General features: G+C 37.3%; 1 protein-coding gene and 1 non-coding gene across 2 annotated transcripts; both read left to right on the top strand.

Annotated features, from left to right (window-relative positions):
- The first annotated feature begins 35 nt into the window (after nucleotides 1-35).
- LOC592196 (rabankyrin-5) lies at nucleotides 36-25,418 on the top strand. The gene is made up of 23 exons (XM_030991914.1): nucleotides 36-83; nucleotides 3,477-3,672; nucleotides 5,067-5,185; nucleotides 5,790-5,925; nucleotides 7,681-7,804; nucleotides 8,759-8,908; nucleotides 9,196-9,361; nucleotides 10,154-10,358; nucleotides 11,061-11,129; nucleotides 11,607-11,758; nucleotides 12,652-12,749; nucleotides 13,376-13,757; nucleotides 14,424-14,676; nucleotides 16,053-16,221; nucleotides 16,934-17,052; nucleotides 17,605-17,761; nucleotides 18,379-18,579; nucleotides 18,878-19,054; nucleotides 19,919-20,066; nucleotides 20,740-20,830; nucleotides 22,436-22,707; nucleotides 23,382-23,472; nucleotides 24,172-25,418. The coding sequence occupies exons 1-23, from the start codon at nucleotides 74-76 to the stop codon at nucleotides 24,299-24,301; spliced, it is 3,615 nt and encodes a 1,204-aa protein (XP_030847774.1). The 5' UTR covers nucleotides 36-73; the 3' UTR covers nucleotides 24,302-25,418.
- Nucleotides 17,257-17,329, top strand: TRNAK-CUU. The gene has a single exon. It is a non-coding gene; the product is annotated as a tRNA-Lys (tRNA).
- Nucleotides 25,419-27,994: the final 2,576 nt, after the last annotated feature.

Raw genomic sequence — 27,994 nt, 5'->3', positions numbered from 1 at the left:
GATTCGCGGGTCACGTCATGCAGTGACCAATCACTTCCGGTACCCGTGTTCATTATCGTGTGTATGACTGATCATGGCGGAGGGTAAGGGCGTGTTTCTTGTTTTATTGTGTGTCTGTTCATATTGTTGTGAATGTTTTATATAGATCTACGTTTTATACCGCTGGTTGAATTGAGAGGTTGATATGCCTTTTGAAACATGTTGTTTATTCAGTGACAGTAGTGTAATTCAGACGTAAATTAGGGCACATTCTCATGATCCTGCATCCTAAATTATGAACGAATTGAGAGCTCCCGATACCGGCCCTGTCTCGGTGTCGATCTGCATGTGTATGAATCAATGATCGAATGAATGAGAAATGTGAAATGTTTTATTATGGAATTGAATAAACGCCGAATTGAATTGAATTGAGACAGTCGGAAACATCAGGCTTGGATTGAGTTGAACTAAAATGTACAGTGAAGACTAGACCGAAAATTTCTGTCTCTTTCGTTCGTTAGCCTCTGAATCTGAAGAGAGGAGCCGACCCTATAAATTAGACTGGCTAAGTGAAGACTAAAGTGAAGTCATTCGGACTATTAATTGCAATATTGGTGTGATTTTTGTGCCACTGTGGACTTGAATATTCTTTGTGATTTGAAATAAAATGTACGTGTTTGGATAAATAATGGCAAAACTATAAATGTTACACCTCCTGAGTACCTGACGTATTGTTGTAAATCGTTAGCTGATATGAGTGGGAGGTTGGATGTCGAAACAATATATTAACAAATATAAAGACTTCTCTTTGGCCTTTTAATTAAATGGAAAATATTCACCAATAGCACTATCAATGTCATGAATATTTGTCCTTTATAATATTATAAGTCTGAAGATTTATGAAAATTGAAATATTCTAGATCTAGATCTATGTGTAAAATTTTGTAAATTTCTTCAACTAGATCTAATTGCTCTTTTAAATCAACTGTCCAGATAAACTAGATTATAGATACACAAACTCTCTGGACACACAAATAACGTCTGGGTTTAGCTCATTATCATCAGGAACACAGAATGTTAGCATATCATTTTCACTCTGGTATCAAATTTTCACATTTTTGGTTAAATTCTTGACTGATTACAAAAGTGCTTTGAATGAGTATATACATGTAGCTAGGAGAGTCCAGCTAGCGAACAAAGGTAGTTTGCACGGTTTGTCGGGTCTGGGAATGGGTGATTATGAACACATTTGAGGTTTTGTTTACATCTCTCTTCATTCAGATTTATGGGTAATATCAATATCATGTTTCATATTATCATATCACCTAGGTACGCAATTCGCTGTATGCATGCTCTTGAGTTCTTAAAAACATGAATACAAATACAATTTGCATTTTTTATTTCACTCAAGAGTTGGGATGTTGAGGTAAAAAATATTCCCCAAAGGGGTTTAAACATGAACAAAATCAACAAACCAAATTTTCTATTTATTGTACAAAATATTACTACCTACCTGAAAAATGAACATGAAAACTAAAAATATTTGATATGGTGCAAAATTTACTGAAATCGCTGATTCAGCTAGTAGGAAGCAACATGACCATGGTATCGCCGAGAGAACAAAATAGAAATATAAAACGGTGTGTTTATAGCAGCCCGCCATCGATGCACTGTGGCGCTTGAACTTTAATATCTCAATCTCATTTCTATCTTCTTCTTTTTTTTAGACCTCTCATTTTATGTTTTGCTCAGCACATACTCTCTGTCTGTAAAGTGTAGGATGAACTTATTTACTTTGAAACGGATTGAATTGTAAAATCTAGTATTATTCTAAGATCAATATTTTACAATCTTTCTGCCATTTTGAAATCAAACTCATTTAAAAACGAGACACCCCCCCCCCCCCAACAAAAACAAAAACACATAGAACAACAACAACAACAAAATGTTTTATAGGAAAAAAGTATGAATTTCATAATCCCCAATTTCCTGAAGAAAAAAAACCCTGATAACCTAGCCTCACTGCGTTAAAATGGCTGTGAAAAGTTCCTGTTGAAATATTGCTGCCCTACAATTGTTTTGTTAGTCACTGGTGAATCGTGAAATTTAGGTCATGTTGGTGTCGCTGGATGATTCATAACCCTTCCTGAGTTCTCATTAATCATTTCCAGGTGTGACAAATATATAAATTGATACAATTAGAATTACCGATTTTCTGTTGTAGGATCCATTATACTTGTGACACATGTTCACCCCCCCCCCCCCCCCTATCTAAACAAAACATTTATTGGCAGTGTGACATCATTGGCTAATTATCCCCTGTTGTTACAATGTATTGAAGTCATCTTGAGCAAATTGCGCTCATCATTCCCTCTCTTCTCTGTCCCGTTGCCTTCTATTAGGGCGCATAAAATTGATTCTTAGATGCCTGTCTCCCCCACCCATCTCCCCCACCCTCCCCCCCCCCCCCCTCCATTTTCTTTTTTCCTGCCAACCCCTTATTTTCACTATTATTTTACATCAAAACAAAAATATGCATGATATTATAAGAATGTTCTAATTCTAATCTACACAATGAATAAGGTTACATAATCCATTTCAATTCAGTTTCTAATTACTTCACTAATGACTAAATTTGGAACATGTATATTCAGTAACAATTCAGTAAATTACAGTAATTTGCAACTTGTTTTGACCCCCTGCTGTGTATGGAGATGTATGGAAATGCAGTTTTATCAAGAAAATATGCGATGAATTTGTGTAACTCATATAATTTGTCTTCAACTTATTTTTCTGTACCAAATCAATGAACCTCTATTTTTGTTGCGACTCATCCTATCAAATTTTCCCTCCATATCACCCTCTCCCCCTCCCCTTTATCTCCCCTTTGTCTCCCCTATGTTCCCCTCAGAGAGGATAATCCCCATTGTGATGTGATAATCCCACCTGTCACCCATTAGTGCATTCGTAATTACAATCTCCATGTGGGATTAAAGCCTGTATAAAAACATCGCTAAATTGGCTTAATCTAAGTGTTCCTCTCTCTCCCCACAGTTGTTCGGGACCAAACTGTGCCATTTTTTGATAGAAAAATTGTTTTGGAACATAGTTCACACTTTTAAAAGCACTCAGAAAGAGATGATGTTAGTCTGTGGTAGGACAATTGCAAATTGCAATGATACTGGGGACTGTGTTGAATATCTGCTGATGGTGTATATTTTCCTTGTGTTTCTTTCTATTTGCAATACATGGAATAATTCATGGAATATTTTTAGCAGCATTTGAATAGACTCCCGTTTTTGTTCTCGCTGTCGATTGTGAATTAATAGTCACATGTTGCTGTGTACTAGGTGTGTCTTGCCTTCATTGTGAATGGTCCCATCTTTAATTCAAACGTTACTAGACAGTCACTGTGTTACGTTATAATCTGCATACTTGGAATTACTCTTCAAACAGTCAATTTAGAACTCTAATCATGTTATTGAACATTCTTGCAGAAGCGGAGAAGCTGCAGCGTCATTTGGACCTGCTGCGACAGGAGTACGTTAAACTGCAGAATCGCCTCGCTGAAGTAGAGCAGAAGTACAATGTTGCCACGGCAGCAAACAGTGGCGGAGGCAAAGGAGAAGAGGGCAATTTTGTGTCAAGGCTCCTGGCAACCGTTGCTGACTTGTTTGACAAGGAGCTGTACAGGTAGCATTATTTATTCATTTTATTTCTTCTGCAGCTGCCTTAAAGTAGTCACCCAAAGAAACAAAAGTGTTATGAATTGAACCAAATTCATATCATTGCAAAGGGGAAGCCTTACTGATCAAATATAACAACTTCCCTCTTCACAATATGTTTGGGGCCCGTACATGTAGTATTCATCTCTCAAAAATGTTAATTTTGAGATCCAGATTTTCTGCCTTCAGCAGTCCTCCGTAGAGCATCAAGACTTGTGAAGTCACACGCAAGACACTGCTAGCCAAAAAATTGCATTTTACTTTCCATGATATCTATATGATTTTCAGCAGGTTATTCATGTTTTTCCAGAGAAAATCTTTCCATCCATAATCTGTCCATAATTATCAGTTGTTGTGAATTTTCTTCCAGTGACTACTTTAAGCACAAGCTGATAAAAGTGCATTTCCGTTGTGTTGTATTTTGTTACACTGTCGGCAAATAGCACGCTTTTGCTAACAATTTGATATACATGCATATTTAGATTCTTATCCAAATGTTTCTTTATTTTATTTTATTAACTCATGCTGTTAGTTTTTGTCTTGCAGTATTTAGATTAGTAATGATTTCAAATTGCCCTAACATCTCAAAGTTTATATTTGTGTAAAAGTACATCACTTGAGGTCCATATATGCATACGTTTTCCATGGATTTATTAAAGTATTATTGCACTTAGTATGGGTATACATACCTGCCAACCACCCCGATTTAGGCGGAGTTCCTCCGCATTTTTCATACCAACTCCGAATTCCGAGTGCATGCCTCAAAACTCCGATTTTTTTAAATTTAATTTATTTTTTTTTTTTTTTTTTTTTTTTTTTTTAGAGTGTAATGCACTTGGAGAGTATATAACTATTATGTTTGTATAAAGGCGCTCAATAAATACCAATATGTATGTATGTATGTATAAGACTAAAGCATAACACAGCACTGATAACCAGATCACGCCGACATCCGCGCTTGCGCTCATAGAAGATATACACAGCGACATGGGAAAAAAAAATAGACCCTAAAGTCCTGTGTACCCCCCCCCCCCCCCCCCCCCCCCCCCCCCCCCCCCCAATCTACGGGCTACTACCCCAATCCTTCGGTGGTTCGCGACCTCGTAGTCCATCCAGAAAAATTTACTCCTAATTTCTCTTGTCTCAGGTTGGCAGGTATGGGTATATTCTATAACGTCCTTAAAATGTTCCATCCTACTAATACTCAGAATATTATTTTATTTGTGATGATGTACATTTGCTATTATTGTAGTATGTACATGTACAATGACTGTAAAACTAGTGAAAAAAGAATTTCCTGAAAGGGACGATAAATGGTGATTCATTTCAATTCATTTCATTCATCATCTATATTTTTAACAGTGATCTGGTCGTGAGGTTGGCGGGTCGAGAGGTCAAAGCTCACAAGTTTGTCCTTGCTGCCCGAAGTGACCACTGGGGAGTACCCAACTTGGCCGATGTACAGAGCATTGATTTTACAGGTATACAAATACATAACACTTCTTTCTTTCTTTACTATTTCTTGTGAATAGAAGCAAATCTTTCTGATTCTCAACCACCAATATTTTTCGTTATTGTATAAATTTACACATTATTGTGAATTGTTATTGCGTTTAATTATGATGCATTGTACTTGAAACTTGTCACTTATGTAGCAAGATGTTATTTAGGTTTTCCCAAAGTTTTGTATGCTTCCGAGTTAAAGTTCTAAAGTAACCAGTACATCATCTGAAAATCATTAGCTAGGGGAACAACTCTGATTTGTTTTTTCTTCCCCCATTTTGAATAGATACAGTCATATACTTGAATATATTCTTGTTTCAAAATTAGAGTTAGGTTCACTTTCAAATATATAGAAAGATGGAAAAGTTTGTAGTATTACCGGTAGATTCAATTTACTGAGAATTTCAGCATTCATTGAGCAAGGTTAACAACAACAACAACAACAATAACATCAAAGAACATCTCTGCTAGGTCATAAAAGTCAAAGGATGATGGTAAATGTGTAAAAGCTCTACCGTAGTTAAAAAAATTATATAGAAATAAGAGAAAAACATAATGTATATAATTTCAACACTATTACAGACATTGGGCTTGAGGTGGGCATGGACTTGCTGAAGTGGGTCTACACTGACGTTATCTCGCTGAGGCAAGACGACACGTTTGTTCTGGACCTCCTTCGAGCGGCTAGCAAGTTCAAACTGGTGCCCTTACAGGATAGGTGGGTTGAAGAGCTGATTACAATCAATGTTTCTATTTAAATGTGACATTAATTGATGTCATGTACATTTTCTAGAATATATTTAAGTTAGTATTGTCTGGTGGGAGCCAGGGGAGTACAAATGATCAAATAATTCCCTTGGCTCTCAACAGAGAGGTTCAATTATATTACATTGTTATGTTATTTGTAGTTATTTGTCTATGATATGTTAATGTATTGTTATATTTTATACAAATGTGAGCCGTAAGACGATTTTTATGCCTTCTATCTATTTTGTGCTTGACAATAAAGAAATTCAATTCAATTCAATTCAATTCAATAATTTGAATGCTGACCATGTAAAGATAAAGTCGCTGACTACCTTTATTGAAGTCCATTCCTTTACGTGCAGTTGTCCAAAAGAAGACGTAGATGGCGTTAACCAGTATTTGCCAAGCTACGCTCCCTTTGAGGTGCATATGAAAATCTGTGCACTTGACTCTTTGTAAATACATGGGAGTCACAAGCATCTTTCCATATACTACAGGGGGCGTTTGAAAAGAAAACATAGACAGGATGCCATTGCTCATGTCATTAAAGGAAGTTTGTGGTTGCATGCACTTCACACATATATGTATACACAAGAGACAAGTTTCCCGCGAGCTCGTGTATTCTGTTGCGGAATTACACGGTGTGAACAGGATGCATTGATTTTGAAGAGGTCGCTCTGGCCGAGTGTAAACAGCTGGTGTACATTTTTGTTGTGCATATCATATTTATACTGTATCGATCTCAAAAAAGCTACGTAAGTTGCAACTGGTACTTGATGAGTATGCTTGTTGACAGTCTCAATGTGCTAACAGTTATGCAAACAATTAATATATGAAATGGAATAAATTCAAATCAATCGATCAATCAATGTGGTGGTCAAATGAAAGAGGGATACAGAATGAAACTGCTTTTGAAAGATAGTACATTGAAGGAGTGTATCAAGCAATGAATGCTCAGGGAGTTGGGGGTTGCCACAAAGATTTTTGTTTCTGAATATCATGATCTGCATTAAAGGTAATACAAAGTTTTGGTATGGGTCATAAATTTGGTTCAAATAAACATATTGGAAGCATATGCGATCCTATAATATTCAGTGGTCGTTGTCGCGGTTGAAATCGAGACTAAAAATATGAAATTATAAATAATAAACTCTTTATGTTGTATAGCTCCCTCTCAAGGTCAAGATATTAATTAAGCTATAGAACAATGTTTCTTGACTAAAATCGACCGATTAGCTATTCCCGTTTGGAAATTATATAGCACAACTACATATTCTGAGATTTTGGTCGCAGCTACCATTGTACGGCCGTAGGCGCTAAAATTGAAATTTATCAAAATTTACCGGGAGCACCGGTAAATTTTTATATTCAATTTTTCTCAAAAGCAGAAATGCTTTAGGGGCTAAATTTCCTAATGCATATAATACACCCACAGGGGCATCCAAACAAATCAAATTTGTTAAGAATCACTATCCGACCAATTTTCAAAATTTCCCAAAACTTTGTATTACCTTTAATATATACATGTTGTTAGACAGGATATATTTACACAGCTAACAGTATAAACAAAAATGTTGACGCCATAGGGTTTTACTATGGATGTATTGCTTACTCCATTAAACTTCAGTTTTTCTCTTTGCCCTCACCCCCCTCCCCCCCCCCCACCCCTTAATGCTCACACAAAAAAGAACAAGACAAAGAACAAATAATTTTTCTTTCTTCGTAGATGCGAGAAGACACTGATGTCATCTGTCAACGTACGGAACTGCATCCGCTACTACCAGGTGGCAGAGGAGATCGGTGCCATGCAGCTCAAGGGCTACTGCTCAGAACTCATCTCAAGTCATTGGGTAAGAAAGAAGAAGTTGGCTTTTATTCATTGCAAGCCCGATGAGATGATGATGATGATAGTTTTGGTTTCATAGTCATTAAAGAGAAGGTTGAGGTCTGGGAAGAGGTGAAAAATAATTTGTGAGCGTCGTCCTTGTATTTTGCAAGTGTTGAAGAACATCAGATAAAAAAATGTTCCCTGAAAAGCATGGCTCTTCAAATGCCTTAATATTCTAAATATCGCATGTAACATCATACAAATCGGGACAGATTTTTATGCCACTTGTTCGTCTAGTCCCATATACATCTTTCTGTGTACAGTGCTTGTAACTTACCAAGACGGCGCCAAATTTCCTATCATTTTGATGATTTCAGAACCTTGCAGTACACACCCCAATACTTATATGCTAGATGATTAACCTTTTCTGATCGATTCCACAACGTTTCTTTCACAATGCAATCGCATGACTAGAACTCAACTTTATTTTTGACCTCAAATATTTACACGTTTTGTAATGAAATTGGTTATAATTTTATTGTCATAACCTAGTATTTTTTTTAATTTTACCATATTGTACATACCATAACCTTGACATTAAAAAACCCCACAGAAACAACAATTAAATGGTCTTTTATATTGGACCCTTTCTCATTACGTAGAGATAACGCAAAGCTCAGCATGTGAAATATTTTCATGTTGATCACATTCCTTATGAATCCCTTTGATGATAACATTGTACGTGTATCTTACCATGCCTTGTTTTACTTTACATCGTGATTACATGGAGTAAATTATTATTATTATTATCATTATTATTATTATTATTACTTATTTCTTATAATAATAAAAATCAAAATTACATAAATACATATACCGGTAATAAGAAAAACAGTCTTACAACTGCAAACTGCAAAAAAGATGTGTTTTTAAGGCCTTTCTGAAGGTAATAACTCTATATCGTTACCTTTTCCAGAATGATTTCACGAGCGAGGACTTTGGCAACATGGCCGCCCCTCTCCTGTACAAGATGTTCAAGACCAAGGCACCGTTCCCTCTCCATACTGCCGTCAGGAATAGGAGAGAAGACATCGTCTTTCTCTTCCTCATGGAGTATGATGCCCAGGTAAGACTCTCGGGGTTTTTGCGCCGAGGAGTCATAGAATAGAACTGGGGGTGTTTCACAAAGATCCTAAGTTGAAATTAACTTTAAGTCGCCTATTTATGGGTGTGCTCATTCTAATTTAACCACAACAGCGTTCGCATCTACTTGGTACCCATCTAACACCTGGGTGAAGAGGAGCAATTTAGATAAAATATCTTGCTCAAATTCATAAGACCTTTGCATTTCTAGTCAAGTGATTAAAGCACTCCACTGTGACACCTCTATTCTGTTCACTATTATAAATGCAGTTGCCAGGGAAACTGAACGAGGTGGACGACAGGGGCGACCTCCCGCTGGACTTGGCTCTGTCCTCGAAGCAAGAGAGTATCGCCAGTGAACTGGTCAAGCACAGAGTGGACGTGGACAGAGCTGATCGACAGGGTCATTGTCTGCTGCACAAAGCCATCAAGAGAGGTCAGTTCATGAAGGTTTTGAGAAAGTTTCTTGTAATGTTTAATGTCTTAGGGTTAGAAGAATGTGAGGAGAGATGAAAAGAAGATCGTGATTCTCTTAATGCCCCAGATTTGGAGATTTCGCTATCTCTAATGTATCAAATTTTGTATTTGTATGTTGAATATTTTATCACAAATAAAAGTTTTGAGGTATATATGTTCCAGCTTCCTGGAAATCTTAATTTTCTGTTAATTCTTGCGATTTATTCTGATGAGTGCAAGAAGAAAAGCTTCAGTAGGTCTGCATTTGTTGCGATTCTTTTATTTTGAGTTCCAATCATCTCTTTAGTTACCTCACATTTTGAAAAGTTGTACTATGTTTACAACATGAAACATGAAAAGAAACAGGAACAAAATAAACAAGATGAAGAGAGAGCAAGAGTAATAATGTATCAATCTAAAAAACGAAATGACATCCCAATACCTTATGATAAGACTTATCATAGCACCTGTTTTCACAAACAATGATTCGAGGGGTCAGTGACACAAAGACGTAACTCCATTTTGGCCATTTTGAGAAAAAAATGGTTTATGTGTCACTGAGCACAAGGGGTTAAGTCTACTTTCACTAGCCATTGACTTCAATGGGGTGTTGGGTGGAGTTAAGACCTTGTGTTTCCTGGAAAGCCCACATTTTTGTGAACATTTTGATATCAATTACTCATTTTGGCAAAATATGGAGTTGCATCTTTGTGTCACTGAACCCTTGGATTCATAGTGAAATGTTTTATTGTCTGTCTCTTACTTGGTGTAGTGGATGAATTCTCTGCCAACTTCCTGATCAAGTCCAGTGCCAATGTCAACGCTGCTACCCAGGGGGACAGGGAGACGCCCCTTCACATGGTGGCTGGTTTCAACCCCATTGTGACCGACGATGCCCAGTTGGAGGGCATGGTCAGGGTAGCGGAGCAGATACTGCAGGGCGGGGCCAACCCGAATGCTCAGGATAGTAAGGGAAAGTAAGTAGGTTAGAGGAGGAGGAGGAGGAGGATAAAGATGATGGCGATTATTGCGATGATTGTGATGATAATGATGATAATGATGGTGATGTTAATTGTGGTGATGTTGATGGTGGTGATGGTGATGATGTTGATGGTGGTGATGTTGATGGTTGAAGATGATGATGATGATAGTGTGATGATGATGATGGTGATAATGATGATGGTGATGATTGAAGATGATGATGATGAAATTGATGGTGGTGATGATAATGATGATGGTGATGATGGTGGCGGTGATGATGATGATGATGGTGATGATGGTGGTGATGATGATGATGATGATGGTGATGATGGTGGTGATGATGATGATGATGATGGTGATGATGGTGGTGGTGATGATGGTGATGATGGTGGCGGTGATGATGATGATGATGGTGATGCACGATTGTGCTTTGGTTGTTAAAGTAATGTTGTAGGAAGTTAATGTTGGAATGCTCAATCATAATATTGACGAGCATGGTAATGAGAATGTCTTCATATCGTGTATACATGCTTTTTTTCAAACAGATGATATTTATATTGATGAATACAATTACTAATGACTAAACCAGTGATATTCAACAAATAAGACAGTAGAGATAGAGTAAGCAGTAATTTTATGAAATGATATTGACATTGATTACACCAAGTAAATTTATCTATTTGGATTTTTTTTTTCAGTACCCCCATTCACATTGCAATAGGAAGTGGAAATACAGCTGTATTTGATCAACTCTTAGTCCACAAATTGTAAGTATTTATGTTGGTTCCTTGGATTAATATTTGCTTTCATTTACAATCAGCCATATGTCATCCTTCCATCCAAACTATCGATCTATGACTTTATTTTATTTTTTTAGCCAGGATTGCATGTGCAACATATTTTTAAAATCATGTAAGATTGATACCCACCCAAGTAAGAAAAAAAAAAGTTTATACATTTTCTTAGTAGTTGTATGAAATCTTGTGTATTTAATAATAAAGTGTATGAACATTGAATGATGTCATTAAATCAGACTGAATGGGGATAAAATCAATTGAGATTCACATGCACAAACTAGGGTATTGTTTAAGACAAGATAGATATGATTACAGTGCATGTTTTAAAATGATGTTCAGGACGAAATTGAAATACTGTATTTTCATTATTTAATTGTGATATAAGACATATACTTTAGAACTGTACATACCCTCACTAAAGTCCCTTTTTTCCCCTTTTCTTTCTAGGATCAACTTTGACCTGCTGAATAACGATGGAGATTCCGCCCTGTGGTGGGCCCTGGATAACACTGCCACTAGCACCAGTTACAACGAAGACAGTCTCGCTGCCAAGCTCATTAGGAGAGGGTGCAGTCCTGATGCCATCAACCCACAGACAGGTATGACCTCTGACCTTTGACCCAGCAGTAAGGTCAGGTCATCAACTTTGGTGATACACATTGCGGGAATTTCGATAAGCTCAGGATTATATTTTCTCCAGTATATGTTATTTATATTCCAAGGAAAAAATGCTGAATTCAAAAACCCATTTTTCTTCTGTTGAATGTTGCTCTCTATTAATACTTTGTGTTTTCCTTTCCATTATGTTTCTTTTGCAAGTGGGGGAAGGGATACTCAATACTCGGAGCTTTACCTACAAACAGTACTCTTTAGTTTTAATCTCATTTTATAAGTACATTGTAATATCTTTGTAAAAGAGTTTACTTTACTATGGTTGTGGAAAATTAAATCCAATTTCTTGAATTTCAAATGTGAATACTTTGCTAGAGCTACATGCACTTCATATATATATATATATATATATATATATACTTCACTTTTAGTATCTGTAGAGGTATTGCCAGTAAGAATGCAATTTGTTAAGTAGGTAGTTAGATCTATTCAAGTGGTGGAATTATTCAGACAGAACTGTACAAAACATTGATACTTGTATATAATACTATTCTTAAATATAGACAGAAAAGGAAGTGAGTTTATCCTTCTATCGATTTTATCTAGCCATGTGTATTTTGATGTCTTCTGGAAAGAAAACAGGTGGTGTTTCATAAAGCTGTGCGTAAACTTAGGCATGACTTGAATATGAAGATTATGGGAAATACAGTCACACTTTGTTGAAATGTCAGGAAAAACTTTGGGCATCTCATTTGGCTCTTCATATTCAAATCATTTGTAAAGTCATTCGTACCTTTGTGCACAGATTCATGAAACACCCCCCAGTGTACAAAAAAACTCAGACATTTATTGCTAAATGATATGTTCTTTATGGCTGCAGGTGATACTCTGATGCACAGAGCAGCCAGAGCAGGAAACGAGCAGGGCGCACTCTTCCTAGCTACTCATGGTGCTTCGCCAAATCTTGCCAATTTCAAGGTAAATATGATATGAGACGGAAGTTAACTTTGTCTTTTTCTTCTTGTATTTGAAGCCATCTCTAAAAAGTCTTATCCCAATTCAAATAAAAGAAATGTGTTGCTAGTATTTTTTTGTTGTTGATTAAAACAAATAAATCACTTTATATGTAATTAACAACTATCAGATAATCAAGCAAGTTGTAGTTCCAGTTGGAAAGCTTGCAGATGTTTTTTTATGTTCTATTTATTCTTCATTTCTTGATTGTTTGTAATGATATATTTGAGATATTCTAATCCATTTATTGCCATAATCCTCAATTGGTTATATTAGCTAGGATCTTTCTCTGTAGTACTGAAAAAAGGAGAGGTTATTTTCTCTAATGTCTCTAGGAAGGGGATTAAAATTGGTATTTAATCGCACAAAAGGCCATTCAAATTTGATCTCTTTTGTCTTATCGTGAATGTTTTGACATTCAAGGAAAATTGTTAACAAAATTATTATTATTGTTATTTTTTATTTTTATTATTATTTTTTTTTTTGGGGGGGGTTGGTGGGTATGGAAGAGTTGTGCAAGGCCTAATGTATCACAAAACAGTTAATCTCTGTATTAAATGCTATGACTCATTGCTCCTCCCCCTCGACAGGGAGAGACACCACTCCACGCCGCTGCCAGCTTCGGCCTGGCCCAGCTGTCCGGTCTCCTCCTCCAGAAGGGTGCCAACCCCAACACCCAGACCCGAGATACCGGTGTTGACCTCGCCTCCCAGTTCGGCTCCATGGGGTTTGGCTCCACCCCTTCGGAAATCACCACCTCCTCCTCAGCGGGGAGCTCCAACCCTTTCGGGGACAATGGTTCCTTTGGTGGTGGTGGTGATGGTGGAAGTTTTGGAGGAGGAGGAAGGGGAGGAGTAGTAGGAGTGCAGGATGGAGATAGTGGTCTCCTAGTGGCCTGCAAACAGACACCGCTTCACATGGCAGTGGCCAACAGACATGCTGAAGTTGTAGGTGTCTTCATGGAACATAGAAGTAAGTTCTGGGGAGTGTTTCATAAAGATCTAAAGTTGAACTTATCTCTAAGTTGGACTAAACAATTATCTTTGACAATATTTTGTAAAAGTTATTTTAAAAGCCATAAAATGTTGATTCCAATCATTCATATTTTCTATTATCAAGGAGATTTCATTTTCTTCATGTCGAATTCATGAAAAGTCTAAAATACTTGTGTTTTTTGCATTTGAATATATTTTATTTTAAGGCTACAAATGGCTCTCCATAATGTTTAAGTCCAACTTAGAGTTAAGTTCGACTTAGGATCTTTGTGAAACACCCCCCTGTTACAGATTACAGAAAAATGTTTGATTTTTTTCCTATTGATGAAAGGTTTCATATTTGTTTAAATTTCGTTAATAGTAATGACACAGATATGTTGTATTATGTCAATTATTCCCCTAAAAAGGGTACGTGAGGAGCTTATAATAAAAATATAGTCATTAGAAACTACTTGTCTTTGAGTGTGATTTCAGCTTTCTCATCAAATTTCATAAACACTCATTTTGGAGTCCGAACCTCAAAACGCCCTTTGACTACAAATTTTTCTCATTCACCAAGAGTCACTAGAGGAACCACCCAGTTCTAGTAGGCAATGGTTGAAACCATTCATTAAATAATCTCTTTCATTACTTTGATATACAGCCCAAGCCCTTCAGTCGAGAGACGGTATCCAGATCATCCCAGACTTCAACCTCCACGACTCCAACGACCAGACCGTCCTGGGCCTGGCCCTGTGGACCGGACTGCACAGCTTCGCGGCCCAGCTCCTCCACGCCGGGGCCAACATCAACTACACAACGGGAGATGGCCTGACCCTGCTCCACCTTGCCATTCAGAAGCAGGATACGTCCAGTGCTCTCTTTCTCCTGGAGCACCAGGCTGATATCAACATCAAGTGAGTGTTGTTGGACATTTTTTTTTAAATTAAAAAAAAATAAAAAATTTAATCACCTTTTTAAACAACAATATAATACTGTATTACTGTTTTGGTGGCAGCACCAATAAAGCCTTTGGCTTTCCTTGCTGTCTCCACATTCATATACATTTTTGATGTTGTATTCTATTCTAAATGTTTCTCTTTGACTTGTACACTATGTTTTATATTTGATATGTTTGTTATGATGTTTTTATGATGAATGAAATAAAGATCAATTCAACTGTTTCTGAATGAAAATAATGTTGTACCATCATGAAATAAATTTAACTCAAAGATTATCAATTCAATTCAATTCAGTTTTATTCAATTCCAATAAAGTATTCATAACCAAATACAATCATATAACAGTATAAATCCATCAAGAGAACAAAATAAGGTAAAATGATTAAACAATAAAGCGATACATCAGATAACAACACAAGATAGAGCATTATTGGAATTGGGTGGCCATAAAAAACCATGAGGATTTGTTGAAACGACCACCAAATCAAAATGCTTATTTTTTTGTTAGTTTGTTTTACTCCACTGCTAATAAATGTGCAGCCAGGGGACTGATGGCTTTAAGTCCTGTTCGAGGTACCAGTTACGGTACCCTGCTCTACCACTGAGCCATTGTGCCATCTCAGTTATAATGAGATCGAAATGACATGTACCTGAGGACCTCATAATGCATGTTTTTTTTAAACAAATACGTATTCATCAATTTGTTTTAGAAACACCATTTGAGTCAGAGTGTGAACAGATTTTAAGCAGGAATACAAAAGAATTAAACTTGCGTGGAAAGGGAAGACTAGTAATGAGAGAAAGGGCTCGTGAAACAAGGAACTATTGTGCACAGTCCATTTGGAACCCACCCCTAACCCATTATTTCAAGTCAGTAACACACCCTATCAACCTATATAAATCTCATGTATTATTATTATTATTATTATTATTACCTTCAACTTTAAAACCATCCCAAAATTACAATGAATTCATAACGTTATTCAATAAACATACATTGAAAACTACTTCCCTCTAAAATAGAAGAATTTTAATATTGATCAATAATAGGGTGGGTGGGGGCATGATACTGTGTAAACGATGTTGTATTTATATTATACCAATATGTTAAGAATTTTAATTTGCGATATATCATTTTCTCTCATTTATTTTTGTATTGTAAAATGGACCCCTCGGTAGAACAGCTGTGCTGCACTGACACAGCTGAGCAGGGCGATCCATCCAATGTTTTTTTCTCATGTTTTCATGTTTATTGTTATTTATATGTTTTTATATTGGTAAATTAAATCAAGTCAAATCAAAGATCAAACCTTTGACCTCTACCCTAATAGAACTAAAGATGGAGAGAACCCCCTTCAGTTGGCGATCAAGAGGCATCTACCGGTGGTGGTGGATGCCCTGTGCGTGAGAGGGGCAAACATGAACACCCCCGACGAGAATGGGAACCCACCCCTATGGGTAGCCCTGGAGAGTGGGCAGGAAGACATTGCCTCAACGCTGGTGAGTGGTTCTGCCTGCCTTCATCTAATCATTTCTAAATTGAATAATTGTGATGGATCCTCCTAAATGTCCAAGTTCCATAGATATAATGCCTGTAAGAAATATCTTGGGTCTTAAAAGAGAAACTCCCTCTATCTATATTTTTTTTTAATTTTTTAATTTTTATTATAATTTCCATTGCCACAACGACGACTTTCATCTCCTAATTACATGTGCAAAATGCGAAGGCATATTACTTGCAGTTTTTAACATTTTGATGGGTGTAAATCTGTGATGCAACCTTGTACATATCCTTGTCAATTATAACCCAGTGATTGTATTTTGTTCCAGGAACACATTACGGCTTTAAGTGCATTACATGAAATTGACTCACTTTGTAAATTTTGAATTGTTTTTAGTCTGTGATGCTAAGCACTCAGGGCTTTGCACCATTTTTATTTGAAGAGTAAGGAGAATAGAAATTTATAACAAACAACAAACTGAAATATATTACTCATTGTTTGATTAAACCTGTATTTACAGGGGGGGGGGGAGGGTTCAGTAAGGCTTTAAACGTGTAGCGTGTATGTTAATTACATTATCAGCAAACATTACTCGATAGAGCTATCAGTGAGGACCTCAATGAGTGCTGAGAAATGCTAAAGGATAGATGAGATCTACTTTATCTTTAAAAGCCTTATTCAGCCTGTGTTCTTTAATACCTTTCATCTAGGTGCGGCATGGTTGTGATACAACGGCTTGGGGTACCGGTGAAGGAGGCATGCAACAGACATTACTCCATAGAGCCATTGATGATAACAACCAGACAGTCGCATGTTTTCTTATTAGGAGGTAGGTTGCAAACTGATGCTGTGAAACCTGTAAAGAAAAATCCCTCAAGGGGGACAAGAAAAGTGTGTTTTTTGTTCTTTAGAGACAGATTCCTGTGTAGGAAGTTTCAATTAGAAATACTCATCTTTTGGACAAAAATGTTGTCTTCAAAGACAGGTGGCCTTTCGATACAGATACAGGCTGTTGCAGAATATTTGTCTAAATGTCCGGTTAGCTCAGTCGGTAGAGCATAGGACTCTTAATCCCAGGGTCGTGGGTCCGAGCCCCACATTGGGCGTACATTTTTTAGCGCTTAGAGACTTCGGTGGTAAGCGCTTTACAAGTAACGTTTTTATTATTATCATTATTATTAATGTACATGTTGGTTACTTATTTGGTCTTTTCTGGCTTGTTTTTGTTGGTTTATTTCCACCTGATATTAATTACAGTTTTACAGTTTTTATTGAAATGCCGACCAACTTGAAGTATTATTTAGTGAATATATTTTAGCTGAAGTGCATGTTTTCATGAATCCTAAAAGTAATTTCTTTGGGTCTCTTCTTTTTGAAACAGCATGTGCGATGTGAACAGTAGCAGAAGGCCTGGACCTAATGGGGAGGGTCCAGATGAGGCGTTTGACGGTCAGGGTCCCCTTCACCATGCCTGTGAATGGGGCCTGGAACAAGTGGTCCAGTGCCTTATTGAACATCAGGCTGATATCAACGCTAAGGTGAGTATAATGTGAACGGTCGTACTTAACCAGGACCTAAGGCGTAAAAAAAAAAGATGTTTTATTGCCCTTTGCGACCGACCCAAAAATCTTAAGATCTACGGTCTGCTTTTTAATTTTTTTTTTTTTTTAAATGAATTTTAAAAATATGTATTTTTTTTTTTTAAATGTGGTATAAATGCATCAAATAATCAAATTATTCCCAAATTCTCACTCTTCTTTTGCCCTAGTTTCAAAATCCTGCCAGCATAAACAAGTAGACCCTGCCTCGTGCACATGTATGTATATACCATGCACTGCACCAGCTAGAATCCAGTCGAGATTTGGGTGATGTTCCCAGATGTGAGTTTTTTTGGCGACGGTCGCTGTTTTGAGGGGGTGGGGGATCTGACCGACCGACCCAGGTTCTGGCACCTAAAGGGCATTACAAAATCTTTTTCTTTTTAGACCTAATGGGGAGGGACCTGATGAGGTTTTTGACGGACAAGGTCCCCTTTCTAAAAATGCTGCTTTGTACCAAGCAATGATTTTCCTGAACATGTATTGTGACCGTGATGTGAAGGTCATGTTGAGCCCCAAACTGATGTTCAGCCTTACTTTTTCTTGATCATACCCAGGATGCCGAGGGTCGAACGCCTCTTCACATCGCCATCAGCAACCAACATCCGACCATCATCAGTCTCATCATGTCCCATCCAGTCCTGGATCTGACGTTACGAGACAAGGGTGGTCTGACACCTTTCGCTGCTGCCCTTACCTTCAAGAACAACAAAGCCGCCCAGGCAATACTCGACAGAGAACCGCGAGCAGCCGAACAGGTGTGATGCATATCAATTTATCAACAGTCTATGAACGTTTAAGTTTTATGATAGGCTCTTAAATGCTCATGAGTCGAAATTGAAAGGATTGACATATTTATTTCTAATTCATCTTGACTGTGCCATTAACCAGAAATATGACAGAAGAAAGAGAACAGCTATAGAACATCAGATTTTCTTGCAGAGTTTGTTTTACTCTTCATAGATAGGTGTGTGGACCTTTTTGAAAGTAATGAGAGTAATCATGGGCTTTTAAAATCTCTTTACAAAAACTGCATGGACTTTTGTCCCCTAACAGCTGGACAACAAAGGCAGAAACTTCCTCCATGTTGCCGTTGAGAAGTCGGACATCGAAAGCGTGTTGTTCCTGATCAGCGTGCGGGCCAACGTCACTTCTCGCATTCAAGACTCGTCTCAACTCACCCCACTTCACTTAGCAGTCCAGGCAGGTTCGGAGATCATCGTCAGGAACCTGGTAAGTCAACAAATAGTGGGAATGTTGAGAATTAGAAAACACAAAATTAAAAAAATAATATGAAGAATTTTGTTCTCAACCATGGCGACAAAGAAGTCAACTACCTTATGTCGTGACTGTTATGTAGGTTAACATTTTCTAGTGGAATTGGTCTCATTTCATTAAATAACCATTTCTCATGAGTTTGTCTGAGTATCGTGTTCTTGACTTTCAAATGTTTTCAATCCTGTAAAAATAATCATGACTTGTATCATACCATATTAGGAGAAGGCAAAGTTCACCCTTCCACATAGCTTCTGGAGCGTATCAGGACAATTACCCCCTAGACAATCACCGCCCATAAAATTACCATCTGTAAAATGTACCCCCCTAGACAATCACCCCCCCCCCCCCCCCGAAAAATTACCCCTGGACAATCACCGCCCAGAAAATTACCATCTGGAAAACGTGACTCCCTGGACAATCACCCCCTCCCCGGACAATTACCCCCTGGAAAATCACCCCCAGGAAAATTACCCCCTGGACAATCACCGCCCAGAAAATGACCATCTGGAAAACGCAACCCCCAAGGATAAAAAGCCCCCGGAAAATCATCCCGAGGACAACTACCCCTGGAAAAGAAGCCACTAGGACAATTACCCCCCCCCCCCCCCCCCCTGTTCAAGGGGAAGTCTACCCTGATAAGAAGTTAGTTTTAATAAAAGCAGAATAGGGGGGGGGGGGTTCGATTGTCCAAGCGGATAATTTTCCTAGAACCCTTCTGGAGATATTGCTTTGATTTTATTTTTTTAAAGATTTTGACGTTTTTACCCATCCTTTTTTTTCCCCCTCTTAATTTCTTATTGTCTGATATTCCTTTGGTAGCTATTAGCAGGTGCAAGTGTGATGGCCCTCAACAATCACAAGCAGAACGGTCTGCACATGGCTGCAACTAAAGACCATTCTACCATCTGCAGTATCCTCATCGAGAATGGCATCAACGTGGATGCCAAAGATGACAATAACAACAGTGGTTAGTATTTGAAAGAATGATAATACTATACTGGGTTTACATAGTGCCTGATACATGTATGTCTACAGTGTCTCTAAGCATTTTGCACATGTATTTAGGAGATGAAAGAAGTCGTTGTGGCAATGGAAATAATAATAAACATACATAGATATAAATAGATAGAGGGAGTTTCCCTTTTCAGACCCAAGGGCCCGAATTCACAAAGGAGGTTTGTTGACAAACCTTCTTTGTGAATTTGGGCCATGATGTTTAAGAAGATAACATGCATTATGCTTTTCTCTGTGTTGGGGAAGTTGAAAGAAAACATAAAAGCCAATATTTTTCATTAATCCTTTACAAACGTAACGGAAAAAGAAAGAAGAAAAAAGATGTAAGCGTAAATATTCTCAAACGCAGATAATCCCAACAAATAAAAAAATAAAAAAAATAACTACTTGTTAATTAACTATACATGAAGGTCCTAATATTGAAATAATAGCATGAGGAATGGACATTTCTGCATTAGAAGTGTGTCGCTTGTGGTTGTAAGTTTCGTTCTAATGAATTCCTTTTTTTTGTGCCATCATGGTTCCTTTTTTTTTGTTGCACAAGGTTTGCAGCTCTGCTAATATAAGATGTGGAGCAATTGTCCTCCAATTGACAACCCTTTGTTCTTGTTATTGTATTTATACAGCTCTTCACATAGCAGTGCAATATGGAAACCTGAATAGTGCTCGGGTACTCCTTACTGAATCAAGCATCGATGCCGAGGCATTTAACACAAGGTGAGTTAACAGGAGCATCACTCACATAAATAATTCAGAAAATACTAGATTTTTTTTTGTAATCCTTCTCCTTCAGATTTTCTGTTAATGATAAAATTGAGCTCTTGTCAAGCTTGTATGCTGAAATATCACTCAATGACTGAAATTGTATAATTGGTTGATAGTTATGTGAATAACTTTAATATTCATTTAATAATAATAATAATTACATTTATATAACTTATTATATACCTCACTTAAGTAATCCAGCAATCTGATTGGTCGAAATTGCATTCATAAACTTTAACTGTTCCCGAAAATTCCCGGTAACCATGTTTAAAAAACAGTTCAAAATCCCAATAACCATGGTTATTGGGAAAATAGGTCAGTCTCCATGGTTACCCCATAGGTTTACATGTTAAAAAATGGTCTGAGCGATCAAGGATACCGTACATGTGCGAAGAATTGGTCGGTAATTTCAATACAATTGAATCTCGATCGATCTTACCGACAATTTTATCTTGCATTGTTGACATTAAGACGAAAATAAACTTCCAAAAACAAAAAAACAACATCTGCAGATAGATCTTGATCTAAATTCGTGCCAATATGCATTGCAAAAGTAAAAGAAGGGCCTGTTTAATGGAGCAGCCGCGAAGCTTTCACCACGCGAAGCCGTTTTCAATCCATTTTAATGTATATATAAGAAAAAACTGCTATGTTTGGTAACAGAGCGCGATAGCCGAGCGGTTTAAGGCGGCGGTTTTCGTTACATCACCTATGGTACGCAAGAGTTCGAATCCCATCTTCGACAAAAGTTTTTTTTTTTTTTTTTTTTTTTTTGCATATAAAAGTATTAATGACTGCTTTAATATTCAAGAAATAGTTGTTTTTATACGCTCTCGGGAAGGTTACAATTGGGCTATTGCCTCAAAGCAGTCATTAATACTATAATATTCATTTAATAATTAATATAATGATTACATCTATAGGGCGCTTAATAAGCCTTTTCGTAAATACTATCTGCGCATGGGCAGATAAAGGTCATTGCTGATAAAATTGTAAAACCCACCGACAGGAATACGTGCTCATGATATGTGGTCATTATTCATGTATGCACCTACGGTACATTCTTATGATACAAGAGGGCAAACAAAAGCTTTTCATGAAGCACATACATGACTTTGGCATTGATTATTCTAAAATACACAAAGTGGGACTTCTCCATGAGTAAAAGATCTGTGGATGTTTGGGGTCATTTGACCCATGTGCTAACTACGAAATGGTCTATACAGCTTTTCATGAAGCACATACATGACTTTGGCATTGATTATTCTAAAATACACAAAGTGGGACTTCTCCATGAGTAAAAGATCTGTGGATGTTTGGGGTCATTTGACCCATGTGCTAACTACGAAATGGTCTATACAGCCGTTTTCTAAGCGCACAGGTAGTAATGTCTAACTCAGTATAATTATTCAACATGTTCAATAGCTTAAAAGCAACCAAATAAAATAAGATATTACTGATACAATACAATTCAGTTGAATTTCTGTCAGTAGGCTTAGATTTGTATGCTTACCAGAGCTGCTCAAGAAATAACATATAACTTCCATCTCTCCACAGGGGCCAGACACCCATGCACCTGCTGGGGCAGTACGGGCGGGACAACGCGGCGGCCATCTTTGACCTGTTCCGCGAGTGCATGCCCCAGTACCCGCTGGACAAGCAGGACGCCGAGGGTAACACGGTGCTGCTGCTGGCCTACCAGAAGGGCAACGGGGCCATCTGTAGGGCCATCGTGCGGGCCGGGGCCAGCCTGGGGATCATGAACAAGCAGGGCGTGTCCATCTTCAATGCCCAGGTGGCCACCAGGCAACTGCTCTTCAGGCTTTTAGGTAGGGTCATTGCCAGATTTCATGATGAAAACAATAATATATCTTCTTTTTTTTGTAGCACACAGGCCTGATAGATACCTGATTTAAATCGGTTTCCCAATTTTTATATTTTTTTCACCAATTTTTCCCAAATTTTCTTAGTCAAAAGGCGGGGAATGTTGTTAGGTGCCATTTTTTGTTCCTGAATCCTTTTTTTTGGTGTTGAGGAAAAAAAAAGAACCTATTTTTGGTGTAGGGAAAAAAACAACTTTTTTTAATATTATCAATCATGAATGTATGACTGCATAACATGAAATAAATCACTCATGATATTGATTTTGATAAAGATCATATAACTGCAATATACTTACACATGCACATTTGTGAGAATTACATATTTTTATTGACATGTGATGATATTTTGTCACCTAACACCCGAACCATAGGTCTGCCCACAACAAATTTGGTATCAAAATGTGCGGGAGACATGAGGGAAAAAAACTCGGCAAAAATTTGACAGGGGGGGCATTATGCCCCCCCCCCCCCCCCCCCGGCCTTATTAGGGTTAAGTTAACTTAAAGTTAAGTCAAGTTAAGTTAAGTTAAGAAGAAAGAAGCTTGCTGACTGATCCTAATCAAAATGTTTGCAAAGAAACTAGCTTGATTGCATTATTTGCTTTCTATTTGTGATTGCAGATATGTTATCAAAGGAACCAGCCTGGTCAGAGAGCGAGCTCTGTCAAGATTGCCAGGTCAAATTCAGCATTAAGACTAGGAAACACCACTGGTAAGTTCAAAGTTCAAGGTTCAATTATGTCTTCATCAGGGAAGCCCTTTTGCAGACCATAGCCTGGGCCCCGTCTTACAAAGAGTTGCGATTGATCCAAATCAATTGCAAGTCCTCCAATCAATAGCAAGTTTGCAGTCTCCTATCTCTTATGTACGTAGTTGAGATTGATATCAATCTCAAATAAGTTGCAATTGATATCAACTCTTTGTAAGACGGGGCCCTGATTTCAGACCCTGACACCTCCCCATCTCATTTATTTCTTCTGGCTTCATATCTTACAGCACACATGGGGCTCCAACATGCCACAGTCTCTTTTCAGGCTCATTAGATGAAACCAACTAGTATCCCTGCGACATGTTCTTTTTTCGAGAACAACAAAACAAGATCGATGTCATTGAAAAAAATTATCTGTTTGGAGAGAGAGAAGGATGTGAACTCTGTGCAAAATGCTACAAGTTGATGACTTCCTGACTCCAAACAAACGAGATATCAATAAAAAAAGAAACAATTAATGACAAATGCTGGGAAACGCATACTTTGAGAAGCACCTCCCACACTTGCATATGGGAGACCCTGTACTGGTACATGTGTCAGGATGATTAAATTATGCTCTTATCTTTCTTTGCCCATGAATCAGTTACAATAAGAACTGGAAACTGTTGTAATTCTCTGTCTATTCTCTGTTCTATCTTGCAGTCGTCACTGCGGTAGGATCCTATGCAGTAAGTGTTCTTCCAAGATGGTTCCCATCGTCAAGTACGATCTCACCCGTCCGGTCAGGACCTGTGACATGTGCTTCGACGTGCTCTCTTTGGGTGCCATGTGAACGGTCTACCAGGTAGTCTGACCCTTGATGGAGCAGGAACCAATGGCTTCATGCAACAGAGAAGTGCTCGAAGACCACACCCTGTGTGCCAATCGTCCGCTTGTCCAGGAGGTGGGAGAGACTCTAAAGAAAGGGTCAACAGAGACTATGAACTGTTGAGGGAAGTCAAGTGCTATGAAGGATATGAACTATGCTGGCATACAATTGTGTAATTCATCTCTTTTTTTTGTTGGTTCTTTAAGAAGCCATCTTGAGACTCAAATCAATGTTACCTTAATTACCTTGTTCTTACTCGGTCAAATCCTGCCAGTGTTATGCTTCTTTTGTTTTTGCTCTTGCAATTGATCATGATATATCGTGGAAGACTATGAAATGAAGGGATGATGTTCATCGATGGCTTTAGACAATATTTGAGTGTACTTTACACTGCCAGGGTCCTCACTTGGATAACGTAATAGCCTTTTCATTATTATTATGTTTGGGGGGAGGGGGAGGGGGGCTGAAGTAGTCCCAAAAGATACATGTTGCATTATCTTGGCTTTCGTCCAGTATAACCTTGAGTCTCTTTCATTCCATATCTTTAGCAAATATTTGTATGATTTTTTAAGACTATGAGCCACGTTTTGATTGTGTAAAGCATTACTTGCCCATCGTATTGCCTAATATATCTTCTTCCCCCTCCCCTAATTTTTTTTTCTTCAAAATTATACATTCTAAACTCATTGTGAAGTGCAAGTTTGGCCCTCACGGAATATACAGAGTATATATCCACACTTTCCTGTGGTATCTCACGGCCCTGTTTCATAAAAGTTATTATCAGTAACAAGTCACAATAATTGTTATAAGCTACTGAAACCATTGCATTTGATTGGCCTTGGGAAAAGCAATTATAGAAATGTGACATGTGTTGCTGATAAAAAGTTTTGTGAAAGAGGGCCTGATGGTGATGGTCTTTCAAGCATTGTAATACAGCTGATACTGCATTCTCAAATCATCACATTCATTCTTAAAGGTACAGACCAGTTCTGGTCATGCGATTGCATTGTGAAAGAAACGTTGTGGAATTGACCAGAAAAGGTTGATCATCTAGCATATAGTATTGGTTTGTACTGCAAGGTTCTGGAATCTTCAAAATGATAAGAAATTTGGCCCAGTCTTGTTAAAGTTACAAGCACTGTACACAGAAATACTACGCGATATCTATTCAGCCCGGATAGATATGATAATTTACCAAATATATCAATTAGTAGGCAGTTTCCCAGCTAAATTTGAATCATCACGTATTAGTCAAAATATATTCTTTCACATGATCGGTAAAAAGATCTTCCATTTCATTTTTTGAGAAGGGAGCATTTCCAAAACTGGTCTTTACCTTTAAACTTAGGTACTATCAAAAGTGCTATTAAAGTTATATTATGTCAACTCCAACATTGATTTCAATCTGGAATCAATTCTTTTTTTATCCTGTTTTCCTACATGTGTAGGACCTTTAAAAGGACTTTATATCGATGCAAATGTCTGTATGTTACACATATTGTGATGGTGTCCTTTCTTTCCTCATTTTATATTTTCTAAGATATTCAGTATTACATTTATAGCTCAATATATCTGATGTATTGTGAGCCAACAGTTACAGTGATTTGTTTCCCATTTTTTAAATCATGGAGATTCATTAAAGGTTAATAAGACTATAAATGGTTGCATTGTTTGAATGAAACCTAATGTTCAATATGCCATACCCCAACTTCTTTCTTTCCTCTTTAGTGCAGTTATATTGTACATGTACATGTATATGATAATATAAATATTTATTTTTAAAACTATTTGATAGGGAGGGTCAACAAAGAGTCTAGTTTGAAATTAATCTCCAGAAAGAAATATTTGTATATGAAATCCTATAATCTCATGTAATGGAAATCCTGTTATTCTAAATAATTTTAGATGTTAATGATGTAAAAAGTTAAAGGAGAATATATGTACATTTTATAGAACTGTTTCATGTTTTTTGTATTACCGGTATGTATAATTATGTTTTGTATAACTTTGCATGTATTTGTTTATACCAACATATCAATAATATGATTGATGGAAGGTGGATGTAGGTGACCAAATTTTTATTTATTTGAGATAGAATTGATTTAGGTATCTTTAGTTATGTCTGTAATCCAAAATGCTTGGCATGAATTGAAGTTTTATGAGTATTGTGCATACCTTAATTTTTGAAATGTCACAATCTAAATGGAAATTAAAAACTGATTTGATTTATCAAAAGATGTGTTCTTTCTGATGTATCTGTTGTCTCAGTCTCGGATTTCCTTGAGATTACATATTCTACAAATACTTCTTTTTCTTCCTCCGCTACAAAGTAGCTGCAGGCATTATGTTTTGGGGTTTCCGTCCGTCCATACGTCCCGTTCTCGTAATCACATTATCTCAAGAACCGAGTGATAGATTCCCACCAAACTTAAGTCATGTATGTATCTTGCAGAGCCAATGACCTGATTATATTTTGATGTCAACGGTCACAGGGCTCATTTTGTATGCAAAAAAAAAAAAAAAATGGGGGGTCATGAGGTCAAAGGTCACATGGTTCATTATGTATGTAAAAATAGCTTGTGAATGCATTGTCAATAGAACCGACGGATGGATCACTATCAAACTCAGGACATGTATGTATCTAGCAGAGCCAATGAACTGATTAGATTCTAGGGTCATGGGGTCAAAGATCAAAGGGTCCCAAATGATTTGGGATAAATCACTCTTTCATAAGATGTATAATAATTTACTGTTTATAGATGAATTTTAAAATAATTAGCAACATCCTAGGTGTAAACTTTTGTTGACTCACACAGTATACATGTAGCTGCACACACACACACACACATGCGCGCACGCACACACACCCACATTTGTGTCTCTAAACGCTGATACGTAAGATGAATAACAAATGGGAAATTTTCAAATAGCTTTTTCAAACGTTATATTTTCAATAACAACATCAAGTATACAAACAGAAGCATCGTTATACATGAACATGGATTTACAATGTACAAGAAGATGCACACTTGATTATGAACAAAATTATTTTTTTAAATGTTGTCTGAAAATGGAATATAGGTCAGCATCTTTCTAAGAGATACAAGTTGAATGTGTTGCATTTTCTTAATGCCGTTATACAGCTACTAATATCATCGAAATGCAGGATAAACACCCTTCAAAGTTGTATGACCAGTCCTTACATTACAACAGTTAAAGAGTTCCCATGGTAATACGTACGTCATCAAAATACATACTTTAAGAAATATGACGCCACACGAGGCACATGTACCATTACATTAATATAAAAACGATAAGAATTATTCAACTTCATATACGTATATACATTTTTTGTAAAATCAAAATTTCTTCGTTGTGTTCTTTATATTTTAGAGGCTTCCTTGGTTATGTCAGTGCATGAAAAATCCCACCATTATGCCCTTTGATACTTGAACTTGAAGCACAAAATTAAGTGGTTTGTTTGTCGATTTCTTAAGGGTGCAAGGTATATCCTGTTCTCGAAAGGTGATCCTGTTAAACCTCTTACCAACACCAACATGCTGGTGGCTTTTGATCTTTAGATTTGTCTCAGAAAAAAGTGTTCAATCGGAGTCTCAGTGCTTCTCAAGTCTGACCGCAAAAACCGCAATCAGCGAG

The sequence above is a fragment of the Strongylocentrotus purpuratus genome, unplaced genomic scaffold (genome assembly GCF_000002235.5).
Source record: "Strongylocentrotus purpuratus isolate Spur 01 unplaced genomic scaffold, Spur_5.0 spur5_scaffold_2, whole genome shotgun sequence".
Lineage (NCBI taxonomy): Eukaryota > Metazoa > Echinodermata > Echinoidea > Camarodonta > Strongylocentrotidae > Strongylocentrotus > Strongylocentrotus purpuratus.
Note: the sequence above shows the minus strand (reverse complement) of the source record. Positions and strands in the feature narration are given on the sequence as shown.